Consider the following 22,439-nt stretch of genomic DNA (forward strand, 5'->3'; position numbering starts at 1 on the left):
TAAAACTTGTCCCTCTGTCTTATCAAGCTGGTGATGATTCAGTCAATGAGAGAATTAAACTGTTTCAAATGATCATAGGCAGCTGAGTCATTAAAGCCCTGCTAATTAACAAGCCTGCAACTTTATCTGTAATATATACTAAAAATCAATGACCGGAGCAGGTGAGTGATCCAGGAATCATAATATATAGATTTCTTGGTGACATGGGCAAACATTTGTAAAAGCTGTGTCTATACATCACATTCTGCAATAAAGACAAAGAAAATCCAGTCTTTAACTGCAGGATAGCTTCTTATGTATTCAGCAAGGATTAATTTGCTAACCACTTTTTCTGAGCCCCAATATTTCTTATTTAGCCAAGTATTTATAGCACAAATGATATGCAAAATACTGGATCCTACAACATATTTTTACACTGGGAACTGACTATGAAAAAAGTCATGTTTTAACTCCCCTACTCTTCCACCACATTTATTTAGTTGTATTTGAATAAACTCATGAGTTTCTGTAGGAACAGGAGACTGTACTACTGTGACACAGCTTAATTTTGCCTTCCAGACATTTGGCATTTATAATCATGAATAAGAAGCAAACCTGAGACAGAGTTCACTTTTCATGATGAAAGCTATACTTCTTTAACTGTTAAATGATATATGCCCTTTAGTAGCATAAAATATGGAGTCCACAGTAGTTTAGAGTAATTTTTCTGTGTAAAGTTTTGCATTAATATTATACTCAATGTTAAAGTGATATGGTTATCCTCTTACTCTATACCCATTTGAATTCCAACTATATCTTAATCATCGCTTTAAGGAATAGCTACATCTAGAAACAAATTATATATCCATATAAAAGCTGGGGATGATCAGTTTTAAATTATATAATAAATCAACTTCTAACATCATTAGTTTTTCAGATTCCAGCTATTGTTCTCTTGTGAGAAATAAAGAGGAAGCAAAACTATTAGTGATTTCTAAATCTAGCAGTAGCAGCTTAGGACTGATAAAAGCAAGTGCTTGTTCAGTAACCTTTGTGTAATCCTGGCATAAGTAAAGTAGCTGGTAAAGTCTCAGATTTTTTTCTATTTATCTTTTTACTGGCACTATAAATCAGCAATGACATACTGGGGAGTTCCCAGGAATCCTAGTTTTAGAAATCTCATCCAAGGACTCCAGAGTTTTTTCTATGGTGCATGCTAAATTTAAGAAGAACACATGAAGGCAGACAAGGCAGCCCAAAGAAAACAACAAAGAGACATTAGTCAATGTGATAAAGACATAAACTTGTCTTAGCTTACCAGATGTCTGACTGTTCTGAAGTCATTTTGCAGACATCATTACCAAAGAGTATTTAAAAGTTAGACTTGGAGGAATGATAGCGAAGTGGCTTTAAAGAGTAAGAGGTCCTCCTGTGTGTGAGAAGCAGCATGGAAAAAAAAACACAGGAGCTGTATTTTTCATTTTTAGCTTATTGGTGAAGGCTCAGTTAAGCCTGAGTTTTCAGTCCAAAAATGCTGTTCTGTATGGCATTTTAACACCATGGAAATGCAGACATCTCAGTAGACTTGTACCACACAAATTGCAAAACTGTATAAGGAAGGAAGACACAAAGGGTGAAGGATCACACTTTCTAAGAAGGCTATGAAATCCTTAACATCTAGCCAGGGCAGAGCTATGGTCATAAAATCTGTCTTTAAAAAACCCAAAGTACATGCTTTCATTTTTATTTATCTTGGAAGGGAGTACACTGAATGAAGCCCACTGTGATTCAGAGCATTGGTTTCACAAAATCTTAAATACTTGCTGTCTGTTATTTAGACACTTAATGCATCCTCTTCAAGCTTTTCTTGCATGTGCTTAATACTCATTCTATGTCAGGATTTTCAATGCTGAAGGCATATTTGGAGCACAGAGAGAATGAATGTTCCAGCACATGTTCCACTGAAGCAGTAAAGCAGTGAATGTCTGTCTTAACTGCTCTTAGGGCAGGATGAGCACATGGCCTTGCAGTGTCAGGGCCAATCTGGCATTAGTTCAGACAGAAGAGAGAGAACACTCCAACTGCACTATTACCTCAACATCAGTGAAAGGAACAAACTAATCAACCATTTCACAAAAGAAGCAAGCAGTATTTTTAACGTAGGGAAAGACAACAATATGGCCTGCCTTTTTAATCTCACTTTTGCTGCATTTTCTTTCTTAATGACAATTGTTCTTCATGTTTATATCTTAAGTAAATAACATGTATTAGTGATTCTATTCTTAAAGAAAATCTCTGTGCCACAGTTAAAGGGCAATATCCTCCCCTCCCTTTATCTGCCATCACCTGGAGGACGTAAAGAACAGACCAATTAGGAAAGCTAAGGAAGATTCTGTTCCTCAGGAACACAACAATTAGATAGTTATATTGGTCAGACACAATCAACAGCTCCCAGGTCAGCATCATTTTAAGACTTTACATTTTCCATTTGGAGCTGCTAAAGAGCATGCTGTTGAGGCACTCTTTGTTCCCTCTGACACTATAACTCATCTCACCAGTCTCACTGGAGGCCCCTGTCTACCATATGTCTTCTCTTCATGTTGTCTTCCTGGAAGGTCTGCACACTGAGTTTCATTCCCATGGTCTTATTTCTCAGGAATGTATTCTGACCTGGTCACAAGGGTTCTGCTAACTCATTGGGCATGTCTACAACAGCCTGACACAACATCTGGGGAAGTCAGCAGGACCCATTGTGCCCTGCATTAAAACCATCCAAAAGGGTTTCACAAACTCCTTGTGTGATTATGGCCTTTTAAAGAGAATTCCTGCCATACTAACAGCTTAGACAGTTAATCTGAAATAGTTTTGCCTCAAAGTGCTCCTGAAGGCACTTGATTCCCTTTGAAGCTACTGCCAATCCCCTTTCCCTTGCAGGAGTTATCCATCCCTCCATTATGCCAGTACAGCTGTTTGCATGGTCACATTCTCAGTCAGACCTGTGAAATGATCTGGCATAAAACAAGATGGCTTTTTTGTTGAAGCTATTTTAAGAGCAGATGATTTCTCCAATGTCATTTAGAGAGAGGCTACATAAGCAATAGAATTAATTTAACTGAGAGGAGAGTAATGGTTAATGGAGGAAAAGGGAGATGGAGTGTTCCTAAATGAATCACATCTTGCTGTATTAAGAGGGAAAGGACTAGATACATCTCTGTAGAGAGAGAGGGAGTGACTGACCCATTGATTGAGCTTGGGTTGACAGTGGGTTGAGCAAGCCTAAGGAAGATCCCTAAAGAGCAGACTGAAAGAGCTGACCTTTAACTGTTCTCCTTGTTAACAAAACTGAGTTGAGCTTCACAGTCATGAGGCTGGGTGTTCTGTGCTGTGGATGTTCTTCTGATGTGTGTACTTCCCAGTGTATGCATTTTTGGCTTCTGCACTTCACTTTAAGCTGAGAGCCTCGAAGCAAAATCTAGGTTAAAGGTAGCTGTTTCCTCTATTGTGTGTCCGAGTAGTTAGATTTTAGACTGCTCAGCTAATGCAAGGCTGAACTTGTACAGTAGTAAAATATGGATAATAGAATCGCAATATTTGCCAGGAACCAGATGTTAAAATACCAGTGCATTAATGTCAAATTTAAAGTGGGCTCAGGTTCTCTTGCAACACTTGTGAAAAACAGCAACTATTTCAAGACACCTGGTATAGCTGTGTTTGCATCAGTATGTAAGGAATTGACTAATACACTTTTAAGAACATTTTTGTTCTCAAATTTGAATATTTATGAAAATTGTTATGAAAATAGTACCAAAAGACTCTGCTATAATGCAATCAAAGGTGATGCCCTAAATGTTAAGAAATTTAATGTTTCAACATACAAACACATATAAAAGACCAAATTCTTATTTACTTAATACTTAAGACCAATTTCTTATTTTTAAAGAATTTAAAATTCTTTAAGACACAAAATCTCTCATCAGCAGTTACTGTTTGCAGTCTGCCCTCAGCTTTCATGTGTGCTCCCCTTCCTGTTCTTCACACCCATCCCCTTCCATTAGAGGCCATCATCCCTTCATTATCTGGTTGTGTGGACATCATTATTATTTTGATCTTTTTCTAAATCAAATCTTTGAAGGAAAATAATCCAATCCCCAAATCTATGTTTAATAGAAGTATTCTGCTTTTATGGGAATAGCGCATGTTCTCACAGCCAGTGCCTCTAGGCACTTCTCTGATAAAGTTAAATGGTTTTGAAGTACAAATGAGTTATGTGGGTTTTAATGCAAGTATGGGGAATAAGCGGTGAAAAGAGGTCTGAGCATAAGTTGGAATCCAGCTCTTAGAATGCAAAATTCTCATCCTTGCATGGGAGTTGCCTACACAGTAAAAGTAAGCTCTCCATTAAGAAGCTAATTTATATCAGTGACTATTCAGCCTCCCTCAACATAAAATATTTTTTCTTGTCAGGTGATGATAGACTCCTTCGTATATGGCATCCTAATATTAATACTAAGCCTATAGGAAGGTTACCAGGACACCTATATAGTGTTGTGGAAATCGTGACAAATGAAAAAGATCAGCATGTCATCAGCCTTTCCTCTGCAAAGGTAAAACACTTTATCCTTAACTTCATGGAAATCAATGCAGTAAATACTAGTAACAATATGTACTTGAGTTACAACTTTTATTGGTGTCTGGTCCTAATCTCATTGTTTATCAGTTAATTTCAATAAAAAGGTGGTGTTATGGCTTAAAGGTTCCAAATCATTTTATAATGAGAAGCAAGACTAGAATGGAACTATACATGTATCAGAATAATTTGACTTATTTTTTTTTCTAAACATAATGAAAGAATACTAACAATAGTAGGTATTAACATTCTGATAATTTCTGTATTGCTTTGACATCTCAGAATATATACATAACCTGTATCTGAATGCCTCATTCAGTAGTGATCATCTTCAACTTCCTACAGTTTCATTTACCCTTCTCTGTACCTGTCAGCCTACTAAATCCACAAGTGGAGTTTTTCTTACACTGACCACTCTATAGGCCATGTTAAAATCTTGACCTCTGTATTAACAGTGTCTGTCAAGAGGGTTACTGATCCGAAACATTGTCCATGAACAGGAAAACTAATAAAATCAATAATACAATATCTTCAAGAAAGTACTGCAAGATTCTTCTGGAAATGAATGAGTTTCCTAAATCAGTGGTTTCTCTCATTTGTCAAACTGAAACTACTCAGGAGAGAATAAAAACTTCTAAAAAAACTGTGCAAAAACAGTTGAGAAACAACCGAAGGAATAGTTCTTAAAGGCTACAGGGCTCTTCCAAGTGTGGTCCTATGCAATATTTTCAATATGCAATAGTGTTCAATATTTTCATTAACATCTACAATGATGGAATACAGAGTATACATACTAAATTAACCAGTTGACCCGAACTGGATAAGGGCTGCAGGCAGTGGGCAGAAGTATTAGAATTCAGAATGGTCATTAAAATTGGAGATATGATGTATGGAAAAAGTGAATTGCCTCTTATAAGGCAATAAGGACTTAATCATAGTTATATATGTAGATGGGAATAATGAGGTGAACGACTCTATGATGAACAAAACTCCCTAAACAACAGTGCTGCAGAGAAGAACCTTGGGGTTACCAAGGATCACAGCAGAGCATTAAAATTAGTCAGTCAGATCCTGGAGTGAAAAGGCAAGTGCAATACAGGGAGGTACCTACAGAGGTATAGCCTACAAGAGATACTGAGTGAGCCATAGAAAGGCATAGAAACAGTGGACAGTTTCAGGCACTGCATTTAATGAAACAGGAGGGCAAACAGGAAAACTTTCAGATCAGTATGAAAGAGCGGAAGTCTCAAAAATGCAACCTGTGAGGTGGAAAGAGATAAATCTGTGTAGTCTAGCAAAGAGAAGACTGAGAAACTGTGGGAAAGAAGAGAAATTCTTTATAGTTATGTGCAGTTCACAAAAAAAATTTGAAATTAGTCTACTGAGATAACCATCTGTCTCAAGATAAAAGGTTTCCAGCTTTTTGTTCTGTTTTGTAGGAAGTATTATAAAACTCTTTATTTAACCTGTCCTTGCTGCTTCTCTGCCTGTAATTTCTTACTACTGCTCCTTTTGTTGCTAGTAAAGATTATATTTTCATGTCTTCAATGCCATTTTTAAAATAGTCCACACACTTCTAAAAGTACTACTATCTGAAAAAAAGTAATCATAAGTCTCACATCTTCAGATAATCTTGGAGCCATAACATCCCTCCTCCCTCCCTCCCATAAATCTTTACCTGTACTTTTCCTGCAGGCATACATTACTGCTGAATTAAGGAGGTTTTTGACAGATAGCCCGCAAGCTATGCATGTAGGAAAAATAGAATAAGACATAAAATGTGACTTAAGGGGAATGAACATACATAAAGATATTTATAGAAAAATAACTAGGAATGAAGTGCCCAGAGCAGCTAAATGACTATAAGATCTCTTGAGTATCTTGCTGGGCCTGTCTATGATTCAATATGCTATCTTAGGAAGGAAACAAAATCTATTTTACAAGGCTACATCCACAAGCATGTGGATGCTCATACCAGATCTTAACTATAAGTTAAGTGGCATCAGTAAGATCACTTGTACGTGAAACTGAATCTGTAAAGGTATGTTCTAATTAAAAGCTAACTATGTGTCTTTAAGCAGCACTGTGAGTTATAAGGCAGATATTAAAACATGAAAAAAAAAGAGATATGACAATAACAAATAAAAAATCTGATAAATGCCAAGGCTTTCAAGAGTCAGGTAAATTTTGTTCCATAGTTGAAAGCTATAAGAAAAGAAGAAGGGATCCCTCACAGAAAAGTCTAGAGGACTTTATGAATAAAGTAGAGATCACTCTGTGCCTCAAAGAATTTACAATTTATAGATGATTTATGCGGTATACACAACAGTGAAGGAAGGTCAGCTATAATGTGGTTGCTTCCAACACAGTTAAAATATATTTGTGTTTGTCGGTATAAACAACTATTTTACAAAAGTGCATAACTTCCCAGGCAACTTTCAACATAAGTTAAAACATTCTTCGTTTCCACCTAAGTAACCAAGGCCAACCTGCTTTTTAAGCTATCTAGCATAAGGGAAATCAGAAGAGTTTCTCTATTACATTTTCGTCTTTTAATGGCTGTAGTGTAGAAGGTATAACAAGGAGAGCCTATACATGTTGACTGAAAAGTTAGAGAGCCATCAATGTTTTCAAGGAAGAGTTGCAGCCAAGGGAAACAAAACCTTTTGTGTTCAACAGATTTTGCCTCACCTATTTGATGGAATAGCAGCGCTAGGGAAATACTTAAGAAAATTAAATTAAAACATCTTCTGCATATTTCCCAAATTAAATGTAACCTAAAATGTGTCAGATATTCATATTAAAATAAAAGATTTTTAATTATGCCATTTTTCAGCTAAAATACAGTTTTTTTAATTAAGTTTTGTAATTTTTATATTACCACAATTGAAGGCTCAGACTGATTTTGTATTTTATGGCTATTTTTCTTGAACTATTTTAAAAATTTTCTAGCTTTAGTATAAAGATTTTTATGTTACATAAAAGTACCAAGCTTCAAAATGGCATCCTAAAGGCAAGCCTAAGACCAGTGCATCTGTTCATTAAGTTTCTATGACAATGAATGGAACCGGAAGGAAGACTGTGGGATTTTCCCTGTCATTTCCAGGTTTAATACTGTGTTCTTCAGATAAAGATACATACATTCACAGAAAGAGGTGTATCTCACCCTAACGTTAGGTTAGGCATTCATTCTTACCTAGTGGTACAGCGCCCCCTCTGAATAAAAAAGAAATTGAATTCCAAAAGAATTGGAAAGAGGTACATAGCTTTAGAGACTTACTTTGCCCTGAATGAGAAGGGAGAAGCAATCAGCCTTTAGATGTTTCTGTTTCTTTCCACCAAGTGTAGAGGCACCCTATATGACTAAGACAAGACATCTGACTTTTACATATCTAAAATTTGATGAGCTAAATCTGACTGACGGTTCATATTAACCTATACTGTTGTGTAATCCTAGTGTATCCCATACTCTTGCAACCTCTTACAAATAAAATATGTATAATTTTGGATGCAATTCAAAATGTCCACCAACTCCAAGAGTGCTATCTTGGATTCACTGAAAAAGTCCAATTTTGTTCCTATGTGAGTGAGGCCAAGATTTCACCCAATCAATTTAAAAATAGAATGCTGTTCACTGGAGATAGTATGTAAACCTACGGTGAAGAAGGCAAAGGGCGATTAACATACCTATCAAAATGCTCAAAGTGCCTCATGTAGCGAACACTAGATGCAATGGTGTCTACTTAGAGTAGGCAAAGCATATATAACATTATAAAAATAAGATGCTAATGTTTAGAGTGTAGGTACAGACACACCCAAGGAGAATGAATGAATGAATAAAACACTAAAAGAAATATAATTTTGAGTGGTAGAATTAATTGTTTTTCCAAAGAGGAAGAAAACTGCTACCTCCCTCGTTAGGTCTGAAATTTCTCACATTTCATAGACAAATGACTTCCCATCTTTACTTGTCAGAAAAAATGAATATCATCTGTTAGATCAAGGGGAAGCTTGACCTCAGTTCTTGAGATGTAACCGCTTCAAAAAGAGATTGATTTGAATGGGAGTTGCTTTATTTTATGGGCTGGGCACCTGTGTGGACTTCAGAAGCATTAGAAACCATAAATGCAAGTTACTCTTTATAGTCTCAAGGCCTCTCTCAGAAATGCTATAAACTTCTGTGTGAGCACTGTTTGTTTCCATTTCCTTCAGGAATTGAGATGTGAATGACAATAGGAGCTTCTTCCCAGTCAAGTTCAGTTTCTTAATTCTCACCAGGCAAAAATTGCCCTTATTTTTTGAAATAAGTGACTGTAGTGACAGTGTTGCACCAGTGGACAATCACAGATTCCAGCAGAGGAGAAGCAAGGCCAAGATAGAGAAAGAAGGGAGTTTTTTATACATCATGCAAGAACAGTACAAAAAAAGCTTTTGTATTACGGTGGATGGATGTCTCACTATTTTTAGCTGTTCTTTAAAGGATTTGAGAAATGGATGAAACACAAATGATCTATTTGAAAAGATAAGCACCCATACTAAGAGCAGGAAAGCGGACATTATTTTCAGTGCCGTTTAAATATCTAAAAATACTATTAAGCCATTTTAGTATCTTTAAGGAAATGAGTCAAACTTTTCTTTCTGTAACTTGTCGTCTGTACTTACCAGTAAAACTACACTTACTTACCAGTTTAGTTTTACTTTACTGACATCCTGAAATAAAATGCAGCAATATCTTCAGTACAGCTTTTCTATTACCACACAATTCTTGACTATAAAATAGCTATTTTTAGATTACTCTTATTTTTTTTTAATAGAACAGGACAAACTAAGAGTCAAAGAGAAAGGTTAAAAGTCTAGAAGGGATCTTAGGAGATCACATAGCCCATTTTCTATAACCCACTGTGGGGTCAACTATACTTACATCATTCCTGTCAGATGTTTATCTAACCTACTGTTAATGATCCTCAGTGATAGACACTATATACTCCTTAAATGCTTTATCTCAGAGCTCCATAATTTCCAGTGTTAAAAAGTTTTTCAACAGCTTTTCCTAACATCTTGCCTGAATTTCCCCAGCTGCAATTTTAAGGCCAATACTTCTTGTACCAGCCACAGTGAATGCAGAGAACAGCTTGTTCCATTTCTCTTTGCAGGGAATAGTTTATTCCCTTCACTTCCTATATTTGGAAACTGTCAGCTCGTCTCTCTTTTCTTTTGTAAGCTGAATGACTGGAGTTCTTTCCTTATCAGTCATGGTTTTAGATCTCTGAGAGTTTCTGTTCTTTTTTCCTCAATTTCTTCCAGTTCATCCACATAATTTCTTAAATGCATGGCCAAAAACTGCAGCCAGTACTCATTTGAGGACTTGCAGATTCTGAGTAGAATGGAAGGACTTCCCATATCCTCTAGGCTGTACTTCTTTTATGCATTGCTCAATGATGTTTGGTTGTTTGTTTTTTTCATAAAACATAAATGCTTTCCAAGTTACAGTTCCAGTTTACTAACTGGGATCAGTAGCAAGGCAGTTTATGAATGGCTAAAGGAGAACTATGGAAAAAAGCTAACCTGAAGCTTTAGGATGTGTTTTGCATCCATTTCTATTTTTTCTGCAGAGATGTAGTCAATAGATACTACAAATCCTACGCGTTACATTCCAGTTTTAGTTGAGTGTCCTGGCTTAGGCTACTAGTCTCTATAAAGCATAATTCTGTATTAAAGAGAGTAGTTTCACTCTGTTTTGTTTTATAAAAAATAGGTGCCTGTGTTCTAAGTATTGTTAACAAACCCTCAGTATGGCAATATTTGCATATCCTAGAAATATCTTCAATAATAATACCAAGAAATAATACAAACAAAAAGCTTTCTTGTTTATTTTCCTTCATAAGACTCTTTATGTCTCTGTGCCTAAGGAATAGGAGTGTTATGAGGATGGTTTGGGCTAAAGATATTTTTTGATAGCAGACTTGGGATGCTTTTATATCCTCCTGAGAATGAATAGGAAGCAGTGTCTGATATTGAAATCGTTCCTGACAATAAAAAGACATATTTTTTTCTTACCAATTTTTTATGTCTACTATTTTCCTGGAATTGTGTCATCCACATAACTTAGCTACCACTGAGCCCAAATTCAGCTGGGTGAATTAGTCCATCACCTCTTAACTTTAGGGAAATGAACAAGTCATCTTCCATGCAACACTGAAATAATTTTAAATGTGATTTGATGTTCTCTGTCTGTTGATGACTAAAATTCTGGGGATAATTTGTCCTCCAATGTAGCTAGAATGATGGTAAATTTCTCTTTTAGTCACTTTTTAAATAGATTTTGTATGTTTTAGCAGGGAGGAGGTCTAAGGATTTGAGCATGCAGTTACCAACAAACGAAAACTTTAAGGCTATGGATATTCTTCAGAGTATGACTAATAGAGTTTTGAGAGTTCAGCTAAGCACTAGCTCCTGTTACTCATTAGTCCATGTACATAAATGAAAAATAATGATATGGGAAATCTGAAAATATTCTTGAAATTCCCCATAATCAGATTAGAATTGAAATGGAGATTAAGGTAATGTAACATGCTAATTATCTTGACTCAAATGAGAAATGTTTGAGTCTTTACTCAAGCATTGAGCCAACTCAGTTCAGTTATATATACAGAAACTCTTAGGAATGTATACAGATGTGCTTTCCAGTAAATACACAAAATACTGTTGAGGGAACTGTTCTATGGAGATAGCTCTTTTTCTTTGCTTTTCTTCCCATCCAAAGACTGGAATGTGAGTCACTGCCACAAGTCCCCTGTGCTGGTATCCATCCACAGCCTTTCTTCACACTGTTATTATAAGGGTGGATGTCCTGTCATTTTATGAATTAAGCAATCTGATATTCCCATTCATCTTGTTTCCCTTCTCTATTTCTGTAATGTATGGGTGTAAGTGTTTGTTGTGATCCCAAGAAGAAAGGCACTCTGTAAAGTACTGATTAAAATGCCATTTATTAGAACTAACACTAGAAGGAAAAAAATATCCCTTCAGATTAGGGGAACCCTGAGTTTTGCACCATTGGACAGACCTCCAGTCAGGTCATGGCAAAGGTGCAGATCCTGTCCATGGAGAGGTTCACCCACATGGTGGTCTTTACAATTTTTATAGGATTGTCTTAGAAGTACACAATTCTATTCATCATTTTTACTGTCAAGTGAAAGGATGTTCACAAGAGAATGTGCTGGTTCACTTAAAGAAAAGGGCACACCTGTGGTGTCACTGTCAGGTGCCCAGTGGGGCCACCTACAGGCTCCCCCGTTAGAATTAGCTAGCTGAGTTTGTCCTGTGGCCAAGGGATATGTGCAGCTTAGCACAGGCCTGAAGCCCAGCTAGCCCAACTGATAGGTACAGCACAGCAGAGTAAAATGAGTGTCAGAGTTAAGAAACTATCCTCAATCTGTCTTTCTTTATCTTCATCATCTCTGTTGTGAGTAGGCACATGCTGATGATGTTCTTATTGCAGAAGTCAGATTACATGTATTGTAATTAACTTCCGCCTTTCACTTCCTAAATCAGTAACATGTAATTTTCTGTATTCCTTTACATATTACACTATAAAGAACAAGTAGCGTTTATCTTGGATAGATGGCTTTTAAGATATAATGTGAACTATATTCCTGGGTATTAATATCCAAGTAGGTATCAAGCTAGCAAGCACATTCTTCCTGTGTGTATTTAAGAAAATCAATTAGTCAGTCTTCTGGTAGCCAGTCTTCTTTGGTATGTTTTGTATATAGCATTCACTTTGTATATTAACAATTTGTAAAATGCTTTAAAACAAATATCCAAACAAAGAATTTTACTAAGTGCCTTGCATTGCCCTGATTTGACCTCAAAGGACTTTTAAGAATGAAAAGCCATAGACACATATGCTCCCAAGAATATTTCCCAGCCCACATATATAATTGATTTATAATATAGAGTTCAACAGTAAGGGCCTGGGTTTCAGGCCTGTGCTGCAACAGACATTTGCAGTGTGAAGAGGTATTGGCTGAGTTAGGCGGTTCCAAAACTCCACTGAATAGTTTTAAAGATATCACAAATGTTACACATCAGTTACAAGAAGAATGGGATTTAGTGGTTGTTATTAACCTTAGTTCCAAAATACAGAACATTAATGTATGCAGTAGTTAATATAGAAATGTAAAAATAAAGCACTCCTACACCATAGTTTCACAGCACTGATGAAAAAATTAGCAAACGGGCGATTTGTATGACACTGGAAAAGCCAGCTTACAAGATTATTAACTGTAATAGTCTTAATATCCCAGAGCATGGAAACCAAAGAGTGGAGCCTGGGAGAGGGGAGGGAGGCATCAGGGTGTTAGCAAAGCATCAAAAGAAACATCTCAAGCAACACAATGGCCAAGATACAAATCAAATGTCTCTGTGAAGGGAACAGTATGATCATGCTGATCTTAGATCAAAAACTAAAACTTCATAAAACAATAGGGTTCTCTCAGCTTCCGAAGTGCAAGGCTTCTTTAGAATTAGTTTTTACCAGTGAGTTATTGATAACTGCATGCTAGCTGAAAAGCAACATTCAAGTTTTCAGGAAGTTTAGGAAAACAGACAAAAATAAGCTATTTCATGTTGTGCTCATTTTGAAGGCCTTCTCCTTAGCATCTGTCCAAAGTTTTAAACAGAAATAAGTGATTTTTAACACAATGCTTGCTTTATTCACATTATTTTTCAGCTGTATGTGCTTTATTTTAGAGGACTGTTCTGCCAAAAAAAAAAAAAAGCAGAAGAATAACCTGCATTTGCAGTGAAAAAGCAGAAGAATAACCTGCATTTGCAGTGGACCCATGCTCAGTCTCACTGAATGCAATACAAGCTGAAAGTCTGAAATTCTATAAATTAGTAATCACATAAACAAGGTTTAACAATACTGTGGAAACTGCATGAGCTACTTTCATTCAGCAGAGTACAGCTCAGCTTTTATTATTATAATAAATGTGCCGTCCAGCACCTGAATGAACTGGAGAATTCTTAATATGACAGGCAATTATTTTAACATGGGCCTTGCTACACTGTATGTTGATATCACTTTACCAAAAAGTAAAATGAGAGTACAATGTGGATTATTTTCTTTAATCAGATTGTTATGCACCATAGTCTTCATCATGATAGCTGAGAGTTTCAGGCCTTGTTTAAACTGTGAATCTCCACCATACTGTCCACCTGTCTGATCCTGATGCATAACCTGTCTGAATCCCACTCGACATCAGCTCAGGACCAGTGCACAGACCGTTTTCCTCACCCCACATCCCAGCACAGTTGTCTCTACTGAAGTAAACTTAGGCATGGATAAAAGAGGGATTCACAGCACAGTTCGTCCGGATTCCCATCCACATTATCAAGAAGCAAGGACTCTGGGATGAACTCCAGCACACTGTTGTTTCAGTGTACTGTACAATTCAGATATAATGGTAAAATCTGCATGTATCATTGTAGTAGTTGACCTGCAGACTCTTATCAAGGTCAGCTATAGACAATGTATTCTCAACACTTTGGCTATGGTAATTAAAAAAAAAAAACCAAAACCCAAAGATTAGGTCTAAAAGGCTCACATATTTTAAATGAATTACTATTTTTTTCTGTCATTCCCCCCTGTATGTAAAGTATACTTACAGGAAATACTAATTATTTCTCTAGTGCTGTAATACAAGTTTAAAAACCAGAAGTACAGCTCTACAGTAATATCATTAAGGTAGCTTGGATAGTAAATCACTTTGACCCCCCCCCCCCCTTCATCCTTAACCAGTCAAATGGTGTTATGCAATCTAATGCATAGGCAGCTGTAGTCAAGTCTATATCTTTCTACAACTTTTTCTAAAGGGAGAGGTAGTGGCAAAATCTGAAATGGATATGCATGGCTTCTTTGTTTTCAGGAAGAAGATAGTTCTCTTCACTGTTACTGCCAGTAACTACGTCTTACATCTTTCTGGAATCATAGGATGATGTAAAATAAGCAACAAATGCATCCAGTGAAAGAAAAATGATATCAAAAGTTTGATCAGTCCTGCCTGATTTTTTAGTAATTATGTGAGACAGTTGCTGTCTGAGCAGTACTGAGTTTCTTGTAGCACATTGGTTTCTTAATGGTTGCCCGTAACAGATCTGCAAAGAGGATACACTTAACCTGGGTGTCAAAATTCAATACTATATTTGGTGGCAAACAAGACCAAAACAGGTTGCACTGAAAGCTGGAATTCAGGTTAATTGTTTTGAGCAGACTTTGTTTACAGGGGGGCATTCTGGCCAGTGTGCAATAGAGCTTTGTGGAAAAACATTGGACAGATCTTCTGTGATATTTAATTTAACTGAAAAAAGGTTACCCTAATCTGAGCCAGTAATAATAAAACAAACATTATTATGATAGCAAATAAGAGACTATTTTGGAACTGAACACAAATGACTATTCCATTCCAGAAAAAATGAAGGTTCCTCAAATCAGTCTATAACATGCATGCTTTATTTGCTTGAATATTGTAAAGAGTTCTTGACTGAACGAATTACTAGTAAACTTCTGTGTGGTAGCTATTAAAAAATAATGTATATATCAAATTCTCTTATCCCAAAAGTCGAACTTACTTTCTTTCTTTAATAACATAAGAATATCTACAAATTAGGCAGAGCCAGGGATTCATAAATAATTTCTATATGACCACTAGTCATATGAGTATCTCCATATTAGTTACACTGAGGAAGAGAAGATGGCAGAGACTGGAATTGCCATAATTCTGTGTTGCTGGCCTTGCTTTACAATGTAATAAGCCTAGAAAGAAGATTGTTTCTGGTCTTCCAGGTTGAGAAGACCTTAAACGCAACAGTATGCATAGATGCAGTTACAGTTGTAGTCCACAGCCATTTCTTTTTCATCTGCTGTTCAGCTCAGTGATTTTCCTAGGAGATCTGTTGACAGCCACTGAAGTATCAATGTCACATATTTGTTCCTAATCATTCTAGTGAAAATGTTGAGATTTCCCACAAATGCAAATTACTCCTTCTGTTAAACCATATATCACAGACTGACAGGAACCACATTCATCACAACTACTCTTGCAGTGTGTCTGTGCCTTGACTTATGTTTTAGTTGAAAATATTACTAAAAAGAAAATGCTGTTTAATTTGTTTGAAGGTACTAACTTGTATACTGTGTCATTGCATCAAAATACAGACTCAGGTTTTTGCATAATACATGACTCATTTCCGATAAAGTGTCAGCACCTTGAGCTCATAAATCAGTTTATTGGCATGAAAGTGAAAGTGTATGTATTTGACTGCAAATATGATATTGTATTTAACTCTCTAACTGAAATTATTCTGCAGAAGCCACTAACTGAGTTTGTCTGGAAGTGTTTTCTACAAAATGGCTCCAACAGTCTATTCTCTTGGTTTAGACTTGGAATTTCACTGATATGTATCATCCTGGAGTTACAAAAACAGGAATGAATGAGGTATTTCCCACTGGTAAAAAGATTCTACACCTTTTCGCTTAGGTCTGAGAAAGTAAAAGTAAAACAGTACAGCTTATTCAAGCACAGGAGCAATATCTTTTTTTGCTGAAGAGAAATGCTGACAGAACATATAAATATTTAAAGAGTGCTACCCTTGGACTTAGAATTACAGCTAAGCAGTATCCTCAGATGCTTCAGGATATACACTAGGTAGATAATGAACCGTGATGTGAGTTGGGTATCTCAAGCCACGCAAGGCAAGAGTGTCCTGTACAAAGGTCCTTGATCTGCCTGGTTTCTCTCAGTACTACAGCATTTTTCTACAAATATCATTGCTGTAATTTAATAGAAATTGCTGGCCTTTTTTTAAAAAATAGTCCCAATCCTTTAGCCTGTAAGTCTATCAGATACCACCCCTGGACTTCAGTGACAGTCCAGCTGGACTGGACAATACTTAGAGGAATGACACACTTGCCATCATTTGAGCTTAGATTCTGGAATGTATCTAGGTCTACCAGTCTATATGAAGCTTGATAGAGGAGGAAGAAGAGCAAGCAAAGGTTCCCATAAAATTTGGTTTCCAGAAACAAGGATTGTGACAAGTTTCAGAAAAGTTTTGGAAATCTGTGCAGAACCCCTGTTCATGTTACCTGCTGAGGCAAAGGAAAGAAATGGGCTTACATATGGAATGATGCCAAGACCATCAGCCTGACCTTTGAAGTAGCTGTGTTTTAGGAGTCTCCCATTAGCCTGCCATGGGAATGCCTAGCCATAAGAAGTGAATTTCCCTGCCTGATCTGGCAATGGTCCTGCCCCGGTACTGTCTGTGGTTCCCTACTGCAGTTGCCTCACTGGCTGCTGCAGCTCAACCCCCCCATGTTTTCAGGAACAGACAGAAATCGCAAATGGATATAAGAACAAATTTATTTTCTAAAACTTGGACCATTAGTTCTAGGGAATGTAAGGCAATATGAGAGCAATTTGCAGCACAGAGAAATAAAGGAAAACCGAGCTCACATCCCAGCCTAGACAGAAGAGTTTTTCCTCTCCTTCCTATTATCTGGACCCTTTGTTGCCCCTTCCTCACTATGGTTATTTTGCCCATTATTTTCTTCCTACAGCTTGAAGCTGTCCTTCAGCATTTACTATTTTAATTTTTCGTATTACAGAGCTCCTCAAATGCATTCAGGAACCAGTAAGAAAAGGAGCAGTCATAGGGATAGGAGCTATAAATCTGGAGATGTGGTGGGAAGAAGATCATTATCTGAGAGATGATCTTTCTCCCAGAATGCTCTACTGAAACAAGAATATTAAGGTCAATGGCAGAGACTGGACTGCACAGTCCTTGTAGAGGCTTCAAAGGCTGTGAAGCAGTGACAACCACACTCTCTCACTTAGTGTGGAGTGGGGATTCAGGACTAGAACAAGGGAGGCTAAAACTTCTTGTCTTGCTTACCTGAGTTGTTGATGGAAGTCAATAAGCCTAAATTTGCTGCACTAGTAGTTCCATGATTTTTACTAGAACTACTCCAGTGCTGGTTTGGTTGAATCAGGCCACTTAAGAGAATCAGGTGAGCAAGATCTGACCTACTGGCTTGAATACCTGAAAATAATCATAGTTTTGTTTGATCATCAGAGTGGGCAGAGGTAAGGAGCATGTTCCCAGCCTTTATAACACTATGCAGTATTGTTTGTAAACAATACAAAACCGTGGTCCAAATCAGTGGAGAGAATGTTCTTTGGCCTTTCTCTTTTTCAAAGTGATGTCACTTTTGGCAGCTAATACTGAAAGAGGGATACATACATGTACACGTGTTAGAAGAGTAGTGCAATAAATTGGCTGATTTCTTGCATATCTTTTCTGGGGCATGGCAGAGTTTGATTTGATTCATAATTTCTTCAAAATCTGATGCAGGTGTCTTGATGTAAGCACACAAACTCTTTCATGTTGAAATCTGCCCATACTAAGTTGATGCTGTTATATATATTTGGTTTTTATTTTTATTGAACCCATGGGCAGAAACCAGAAAATGGGTTTCAGAGAGCATAGAAGGAGGTAAGATATGTCATTAATTTTTGTATTTTCTGCCTTTTGCAAATTTACTCAAACCTTAATGTTATCCGTTTCAGTCCTTTCTCTCCAGGTCTCCTGAATAGCAAACTTGTTTTGCGATATTCCAGTGGGGAGTCCTAAATGTCTCTTGCCTGTTCAGAACTGAATAGGTGATTGTATTAACGTCTGTGTAGGCTAGTATGGATGTTTATCTAACCTATTTTGAAATCAAATGACATTGTTTTCAGGATGCATTTGTAATGCAGTCAGTGGTCTTCCTGAAAAGTGAGGGCAGATGAGCTGGAAGCACAGTGTTTAATTTATGTCAAAGCATTGCTAATCGGGGCTGTTACTGAAGTGTACTGTCTATCAGCATCATTAAATTTAATCAAGATAATTTGAACAAAAGGCATTCGGGAAATCTGCTTCAGTCATGCTTTCATGAAAATTATGTGGCCACATATTTATCAGATATATTTTTCATATACTGCTTTGAAAGTCAAAGTTAATCCTTCCTTTGCTGCTGAGTTCTTATAAAAGTTATTTATCCTCTTCTGTTTATTTGCTTTTCCCAGATATTAAGAATTTTATTCTCTTCTTTTGTTACATGATCTTGCAAGAACATTGAATGTTCTTCCTTGGACTTCTGATGTAACTTATCCAATTTTCTGTTATTTCCTGTCCCCTTTTCCTTTATGCAAATTACCTAGTTCCTTGGTTAGTCTGCAAATAAAAAGTGCAAAATGTAAAAGGGATTAGAACTAATTAAAAATATACTTTTTCAGCTCATACTTATGTTTTCTTTCTCTAGGTCTTAGATTTACTATAACATACATGCATGCAGACAGCCAACGGGTATCTGGAGTGTTTGAGGGAAATCTCTGTCCTTGCTATATTGAGGTATCTTTGGAAAATATATATTTTTTTCTCACCATAAATGACTGAAATGATCCAGTAGATATTCTGTTTCTGGTCAAGTATTTGATGATTAAAGTATTAAATAATATGTATTTGCTACAGATAGAAACAGACCTAGATCTATATGCAGCCCATGCTGGTTCCTATAGTGTTTCTACCAGAAAACTGAGCTTTAGAGTATGAGCTATTTTAAAAACATATTTCCAGACCAGTTGATTCCTGGTTACTGATTTTTCTACTAGGGAAAGAAGAAATAGGGGAGCTTCAAAATGTGAATGAAGAGCTGTATACCTGAAAATCGCTTCAAATGCTATACTATATATAGTATATAATGTGAGAGTAATGCACAGTCATATCATTCTAAGATTGCCTGAAGATTGATGGGAAAACCTGACTGCTTTTCGAGCACTTCTGCTGCAGGTGTTCATGGGCAGTCATCTCCTCTACCTCTAGCCTCCTGCTTCTCTCCTACACAGCATCTGACTCCTACTGAAACTGCTCCACACAAGCTGTTGAGGGTCACTTCATCTTTGCATTAGTCAGTGTACTGAGCAGGCTAGAGCCTTCATACCTTGTGGTATAGAACCCAATACATATCTTGCAGGCTCATTACTATACTATTTGAGGAAGTGATTTGAAATATGCATAATCTTGAACTTCACCAAATTACTGTATCATAAGGCACTAGCTACAGTGCCAGCTGCTGCACTACATTGCGTTAATATTCTTAGAGCTAAATCCTCCTTGCTTTAGCCTCACAACTAATCCCATTGACATCAATCTGTTCCTAAGTCTTCTAATAACTACAGGGAGTTGTCATACCTCACAAGATCACCTTCAGGGATCACAAGACACACAACTGCACTCTCTGCAGATAACTTCTCTATTAAATGACGCAGTAAGCAGAACTACCATTTGATCTCTGCTTCATGCCTGGTGATTTTTGTCTTTGAGGGCTCAGACCTTCTGTATGAATTTGTAACTTTCTTTACTTAGATGACACTTTGATGCCACTTTGAAACAGCTGAACAGTGTAATAGATTGGGGCAGAGAAACTAAGCATGTGAGCCTAAAATCAGCTTTAATTGTTGCTCACTCTTCCTGTCTCTGCTTACAGTGAAGTTGTGGCTCATGCAACTTCTTTCTGTCTGGCTGAATTTTGGTGATTCCTGCAGAAGTCCTTTTTTCATACAGCTGTTTTAAAGCCTTGCAGCGTCAGTCATCCATAAAACTGAGGAAACTAGTCAGTCCATTTCAAAAAACAAATATTCCTTAACCTATAAAAAATATCAACAGAGATGTGAGAATTTGCAATCATTAAAAAGAAATTATTGCATTGTCTTGAGAGTTTTTGAGATACTTTCTTTAGAGCAGTGTTTTAAGTTCACTTTTTTATTCTTTACTAGCAATAATTTGAAGCAGTATCTTTTTTTGATAAGCAGCCCTTGGCTATCTTTAGTCCTTCTCTAACTCCAGTTAATGACAGACAGAAAGGGGCAGAAGAGGATTCACTTCTCCCAGAGTCAAAGCATGTTTCCACAATGGCCTCTTCATGACAGCTCAGCAAGAGATATGGTGTTCCTGAGGCCTGAACTTTATTCGACTGAGAGCATGTAAAATATTTATTTACCAAATCTGTCTTGCCCAATTTCCCATTTTTGTCCTGTCTCCCCCTTCTGCTACCATATTAGTTAGTAAGTGCTGTGATGGATCTTTTGTCTTTTATTTTGGTATTAAGAAAAATAGAAGAGAGGGGTGTTGCAGGTTCTTACGTTTTCACAAAGTACAGGCTTTAGACCAAACGGAGAAGATAGCTCTGGCTTTTTTCTATGAGGTTCTGAATTTTAGGGCTTGGAAGAAAGATGATGCTTGAGAGAAAAGTGTTTATGTATGCAAATGTACACATTTACATTTTTTAAGGCATCTCAGAAGGCTTTGGCATGAATTTCCATTGAATTCTGGAGAGATTTGGCTCCCAGCTGTCTTTGGAAAATTCATCTGTAACTATATGGTTTTACCATTGGGTTGAAAGATGAAAGGCAGAAGAAAAGTAACCCAAAACTAAGGGGAGTGATCCAAGCTGTAGTCCTGAACAGGATAACAAACTATTTTGCTAAAGCTTTCGCAGCCGAGATACAAAAGAAATAGAACTTACGTTCCAGGAATGCTCTTCTGTGCCTGTTACCTACTGTGTGAAGGAGGTTAGCCACAGTGTGGGAACTTGGGCAAGAGTCCCTACACAGCAGATTTAGTCTCAAGCATATACACATGGTATATCTGTCAGTCAAGGCCAATTCTGCTAGCACTCAAACTGAGCCAACAGGCTTTTCATTAACATAAGCCAGCAGTGTAAGATACTTACTGTAACTACAGACGAGCTTTTCATGCCAGATGGAAACAGCTGGAAGAAAGAAAGAAAGAAGCTGTTTCCAAAAACAGTTGAAGCTCCTTCTCTTCACACTCCCACTGTTTCCTACTGTGTTTTGTTTGCTCGAATACAGTCTGCAGTTTCAGAAGACACAGTCTAGAAGTAGTTTACCATGAAGAATATGTTTTCAGAGGATTTCAGGGATTCCTGAATTAGTCAGGCTTCATCAGAAATTCTTCCATAAATAAGTAGAACAATAAAGTAACCATTAATGAAATATTCCTGAGGCAACTCCCACTGGTCACCTCCTAAGTTCAAAGTAAACATGCCTGTCACTGCCACTCTTTGTGCATGAATTCATGCACAGCCATGTGTGTTGATGCAGATGAACAGCAGTGACATTATATCTCACGGCCATGCTGGTGATGCCTTGTGTTGAAGTAACTCATGTGAAACAGTGGTTTGTGTAATTTCTCCATCCTCTGCCTACAGGCTAGAAAAGGAGGAAGAGAAAAGATTTATGAATGCTGTGATGTGTCCAGGTTTTTGCTGTCCCTTTAAGTGACTGCATTTTCTTAATGTGGTACTGATATTAATGCAAAGAATAGTACAAGAGGTTCTGACTTTTATTCATTTGTGCTGTGAAATCCCTTGTTCTTCTTACTGTTTTGATAAAATAAAATCCATAGGATTATTAGAATTGCCTGTCTTCAGTTTTGTTTTGTATTTTGTAGTTAATGTTGTTCTACCAACTTTGTAACAGATATAGGTGATGTTTCTGGAAAAAGCCATTATATCTCTGTTCAGTGACAGATTCTTTTCATACTACAGTATTTCCCTAGATACCTACTTCTGAATAGTCTGCAGTTGTTACAGTCACAGATATTATATATTAGATAGCTATTAGATAGCACAGCCACTGAGCCATCTAATATATCAACCAGAAAAGCACAAGTCATTTCAAAATAACTCCCAGTCTCACTGTCCAGTGGC

General features: G+C 37.0%; 1 protein-coding gene across 1 annotated transcript in view; it reads left to right on the plus strand.

Moving 5' to 3' along the window:
• The window catches only part of WDR64 (WD repeat domain 64), a 102,709-nt gene that overhangs the window by 34,353 nt on the left and 45,917 nt on the right, over positions 1–22,439 (plus strand). Inside the window, exon 10 of the mRNA XM_026102538.2 lies at positions 4,444–4,583. Coding sequence (XP_025958323.2) covers positions 4,444–4,583 — 140 coding nt within the window. The remainder of the gene's footprint in view (positions 1–4,443; positions 4,584–22,439) is intronic.

This window comes from Dromaius novaehollandiae, chromosome 3 (genome assembly GCF_036370855.1).
Source record: "Dromaius novaehollandiae isolate bDroNov1 chromosome 3, bDroNov1.hap1, whole genome shotgun sequence".
Taxonomy (NCBI): Eukaryota; Metazoa; Chordata; class Aves; order Casuariiformes; family Dromaiidae; genus Dromaius; species Dromaius novaehollandiae.